This window comes from Camelina sativa, chromosome 15 (assembly GCF_000633955.1).
Source record: "Camelina sativa cultivar DH55 chromosome 15, Cs, whole genome shotgun sequence".
Lineage (NCBI taxonomy): Eukaryota > Viridiplantae > Streptophyta > Magnoliopsida > Brassicales > Brassicaceae > Camelina > Camelina sativa.
In genome coordinates, this window is record NC_025699.1 from 23,637,063 (window position 1) to 23,642,648 (window position 5,586).

At 33.9% G+C, this 5,586-nt stretch overlaps 1 protein-coding gene across 2 annotated transcripts; it reads right to left on the minus strand.

The window, feature by feature from the left end:
• Positions 226 to 1,840, minus strand: LOC104747374 (thioredoxin M3, chloroplastic-like). 2 transcript variants are annotated; one of them, XM_019236977.1, is made up of 2 exons: positions 1,542 to 1,840; positions 226 to 804 (listed from the first exon to the last, which is right to left on the minus strand). In XM_019236977.1, exons 1-2 carry the CDS (start codon positions 1,750 to 1,752, stop codon positions 494 to 496), a joined length of 522 nt encoding a protein of 173 aa, XP_019092522.1. In that variant the 5' UTR covers positions 1,753 to 1,840; the 3' UTR covers positions 226 to 493. The 2 variants fall into 2 exon arrangements, with proteins under 2 accessions (XP_019092522.1, XP_010467304.2); XM_010469002.2 differs by having other exon boundaries at positions 226 to 807.

Here is a 5,586-nt window from a genome sequence, read left to right on the forward strand (position 1 = left end):
TTAAGACAAAGATCTCTTCATTCTCACTTTCTCTAACGATTAATCCATTGAACGGCTTTACTAACCTGTCTCCTCCATGCGTCCTAAGGACACCGTCTATATCAAAGCTAATGAGTAATGAAGCGGATAAAAGCAAACACAATACCAACAATAGAAGTGTCTTAAGTAGTCTGAGATCACTCAAGTTGAAACGAAAAGAAAATTTAGAATAATAAGAATATAAGATCATCAATAGAAGAAGGAAGATATACATATTCACAATACTTCCTGAGCCATCTTTCCACAAATCCAACAGTTATATTCACAAGAGTATAAAAGAAGAAACAAAGAAAAGATAAGAGGTTCAAACATAAGACAAAAGACTAAGAGCAATCGAGTGTCAATGAAATATGAACCATATCGAAATGGAGCGATTTGTAATCTCCCAACAATATCTTTGATCAACGTGGTAGTGAAGAGTTTCTCATCAACGATTTTAACCTTCTTCATGAGTTCAAGACTCTTTCAATGGCGGAAATGTAGAACTCTTTGGGCATTGTACCCATGATGGACTCTCGTTTCTCGCCGTTCTTGAAGAGTATAGAACTACTGGCACAGCCTTGATCTCGTACTCTTCAGCTATCAACAAGTCACTGTCTGCATTCAGGACATAGCAGTTTAGTTTTCCGGCATAGTCCCCAGCTATTTCGTCTATTATCCTGTGGACCATCCGACATGGACCACACCAACTCGTGTAAAATTCTACTAGCACCGGCGTTTCGCTTTTCAAGACTGAGTCTTCCCACGACCGTTGTGTAACTTCAGCTGCTGCACATAGTCAAACCAAAAAAAAAAAAAAAACGAGACTTGAGGATGGCTAAACTTAATAGTTCTTTGTATCATACTAATAATCGAAAGGCTATCACAAAGAAGTGAAAGCAGTGTCCTGTGTATCACATACTACAACATGTCAACCTAAGCATCTACTAATCCATCATTTTTTGTTACTTTTTTTTGCTAAGCTGTAATAAAATTAGATTAGAGTTGTACCAAGTCATACAACCAGAAGAGAACAATGTCAACTTAATTTATGAACTAATTTCAATCCCACATGTATCAGATGAACTTTGATAAATGATAATTACCCTTAGTTACTCCTACAAAGCTTTTCTATAGTCTCAGTCTATGCAAGATCTTCACACTGTTCTGACTCTATATCTTTGTCTCCCTGAACCTTGCAGATCTCTCAAAGTTCATACTAGATCATCATAAAGAAAACTAGCTAGAACTACATTTTATGATCTTAGATCAAGAAATTGAAAACATTTTGGCATAGACCAGAGGCTAACCAAAAAAAGTAGAGTCTAAATCAAATAATCAATCGATCAAAATATAAAAAGAATAGCAGATTACTAAGAGCATTCGATTGATTGACATACTCTCCAATTTCTACTTAGTCTGTTTAAGTAGCGAAAGTGTGAGATCACTGATCAAAGAACCAAAGAAAAATACGCATTATTCATAAACCCGTACTTGAAGATCGAAGTAAACAGTATATATACCTCGAGAATCACGGGCGCAGAGAGGTGAGAGACGAAAGCGAGAGTTAAAAGAAGAGAGGAGAGATCGTCTTTGGGAGAGAAGGAGAGATCGAGGGGAGAAGCTAGTTACTGGGAATAGACGCGACGGAGAAGAAGTAGATCGAACTGAGTGAAATCGAGTGGATTTGAGACATATTGAGGAAGAAGATGACGAAGAAGAAGAAACCGCCATTGAAGAAGAAGAAGAAGAAGAAGAAAGAGCAAAATCTCAATTTTTTTGCTCAGATCTGATGACAGAAAAGGAAACGAAAATGGAGAGAAGTGGGTCCCTTGTACACCGAACTTACACTTGTCGTCGATATATATTTTTCAGTTTTTATTATTTTAATTATAAATTTTAAATACTACTTTTTAAAAGACTCGGTTTAACCGATTTAAACCAGAATCAACAACATATATACTGTATTAGTTTTTGGTATCTATTGAAAACAACAATCCAACTACATTACATTTAAATCCGTAAAAGAACACAATACAGCTCTCAAATTAGAATTTTTATGTTTGTTTTTTTTTTTGAAAACTAAATTTTTATGTATTAATTTGTTTTTATCGTATAATGTAGTAAAAGGATCTTGTGATATTAGACTACATCATTAACCATATAATTTGAAAAATTTATAAGTTGTCTAGAAGAATACTCATTAAATTTTGTAATATTTAATAAAAAAAGAATACTTGCATTATTTACGTGGAACCAAGGTATATAATTTATTTTCTTAGTGGTTAATTTAGTTTAAATCAAACGTAAAATATTTTTTTTTAATGTTTAGAAAGACAAAAACTCTATATTAAGAATTAATTTAGTCTTAAATTTCGTGCTTCAATTAGAAAATTTTAGATAGTTAGATAGTGGTACACAAAGAGTACAAAAAGAGATATCATATTAATTATTTCTTCGTTACATATATATTATTTTATTTTAATGAGTATTTTTCTTAGATATTTTTGTAATAACGTAAAACAAAATGCGAAAAAAATATTGTAGAGTATATATTTGTTAATAATTACTATGATCTATTATTTATGGAAATTAGGTTAATTAGCTTCTTCTTCTTATATAGTCTATATAAACATATGTCATTCATCATAATATAATAAAAGCAATAATATATTATATATTCTATATATTTCATCTATCATGGTATCAGAGCAATTCGATTCGTTCAATTTTTTTTATTAAATCAACTGCTTTCAGTTCATGATAAACCTCTGAACATAAACTATCGATCTTCTCTTTATTCAAGTCTACAATCGTAGATCTCTCACTTAAAATCAAACACGACTTTTTATATAATTTTTGTTTTTAAGCCAAAAATGCTTAATCTGATTATTTATTAAAACAAACATTTCCATAATATATTTAAGATTGTCTCGAGCTTCTGAATTATAGTGCTTTATTTAAGTTTTCTAAATGATGAAAAAGAAGAGAGAAATAAGTGAGAAACTCACAAAAGACGTTGTTAGTTGTTACCATATGTTATCTCATAATTGATTTAATATTTTCTAGCAAATTAAAATTTATTTATATATCTGTATTAAGTTTCAAAAAAAAATTTATTGAAAACATTTCTTTTTTTAGTATTTAACTATTTACCGATCTGTAGATGCCCTTAATAATGTAACGAGGCCACATACTGTATATTGTTTAGTCATTAGCTGAAATGATGAATATTAGGTTCAAACCTACTCTTCTTTACCTTTTCAATGTTCCAACATAGACATTTTTAACTCCATGTCTTGTATAGTTGTATTACGTCACTTTTATATTTTTGGCCCCCATTATTATTTCTTTTAGGGTTAATTTGTGTGATAACAAATATCACAAATAAAATTAAGAATATAGTATTATATTCAAAATAATTAGAAAAATAGGATGAGGATAAAATAAAATTACTATTTTAGTGTGTTGTAATAGAGGAGGGTAATGGTGGCTGATAGCCGGCAGTGGTGACCAGCGGCGGTGGCCGGTGGTTGGAAGAGATGACCGGCGGCAATGGTTGGTGGTTGGTGGCTGGTGGCGGTGGTTGATGGTCGGATAAGATGGCCGGCCGTGGTGGCCGAGAAGTTGGCCAGCGGCGGTGGCCGGAAAAGATGGCCAACGGTGGTGGCCGGAAGAGATGGCCGGCAGCGGTGGTCGGAATAGATGGACAGCAGTGGTGATTGGAGAAAATGGCCGGTGGTGGTTGTCAACGGTGGTAACCGAGAAGATGGCCGACGGTGATGGGCAATGGTGATGGTGGTAAAGGGGTAAGGTGGTGGTGGAGAGATAAAATGGTATATATTGTAGTTTATATAGTGTATATTATGTTTTAATGGTTAGTGTAGTTAATTTTTGAATTGAAGTTTTTTTTGTTGATTATAGGGTGCAATTCTCCTATCTTTTACCTTGGCTTTCTTTTTCTAATAACTTAATTACGTCATTCTCAATTGAATTTTGAGAATACAAGATGAAAAATGTAGTGAGAAGGAAAAACTTATTAAACAGTGGATCATGTATGCAAGTAAATAATCCAACTTTAGCAAAGCTACTGGATGATAGCCTTAGTATTGGATGTATCTAAACCACCTAAACAGATACGATTCAGCAATTCTGGTTCCAGAGAAGGTCGCTTGTCTAGAAGGAGACAAACGACCAAGGCTGGCCAAGTAATTTTCTTCTGGTGATAAGTTCAATTTTCTTTTGGCCAAGTATTTCCCAAGAATTAACTTGGTAATTGTATCGAGAAATTTATTGTACTTGTTGGAGACTTATCCAAAAGGATAATATCCTCAAAAGATGAGATGAAGGGATGTTATCTTGATGGAGATTGAAGACGACCAGACTTCAAATAGAATTTCTTGCCACAGGTGTAACACCCGTTCCGCCTTATCGGCCAAGATAAGGTGTTATTCAAATGGTTCCGCGAAAATGCTTTTTTCTTAAAAATAAAACTCTTCAATCATAAAACTTGTTCCACAACTCACAAAACTTTTAACCTGAGGGAAAAAATAAAAGGGTGAACACAATGACGATATTCTAATCAAATTCAACAATCAATGCTTAGCATAAAATCAGACTCCACATGTTTTACATACATCCAACAAATATAACGGTTTCACATAATATTTAATCTAGCATATAATCATACTATCATTTAAACCATATTTAAACACCAACACATTCATCGATACACACATATTCATCAATATCACTAAACCAAAATCTCATCAGCTTAGCATGTCACAAAACAAATCTCATGTTCGTTGAATCGTCAGGTACAAAACAAATCTCATGTTCGTCCAATTACCAGGTACGAACCAATCTCAGGTCCTTCCATCGAGTCACGAAACAAATTTCATGTTCGCACCCTCATCACATAATCTCATTTCATATCATCATTCAACAGTTATCATGTTACACATCAACTCATTCTACCTTGCATCGTATCAGCATACCATGTCATCATGCATTATAATCATACATCTAATCATCATATCATCATAGCACACAATATCAAACAATAGACATATCAAATCACATAGTTTCCAAGCCTAGACAAGCAATTCATGAAGAACATGTTTAGAAAGTAATCATTGTGTTTTCGTGATTACCACCCTCACCTTTGCCACTAATTAAATGTTGAAACTCATTTCTCCTTTCTCATGTCAGACCCAATACTAAAGTACGCTCATTCAAGCTGCAGCTCCAGCCAACCTCAGTTTGCCAACCAAACATTACAATGTCACCATTTATTCCATACAAATATGTCTCGGAAACACATGTATAAAACCATAACTAACCGTTAAAATCGCTATCCCACCGTTGAATCTGTAGCTAGTAGTACCGTGAAGCTCCCCACCAAATCTCAGCTTGATCGGGTAACTTTTGGACTACCAAACCCTGTTCCAAGGAGACAACCTCTAATCTGATTTCTAGGGTTGCAGGTTTGGACTGTCTGATATTTCTTGAGCAGGAAGCAACGAACATAAGTTCTTGAATATAACTCTGATCGGACTTCCAATTGCT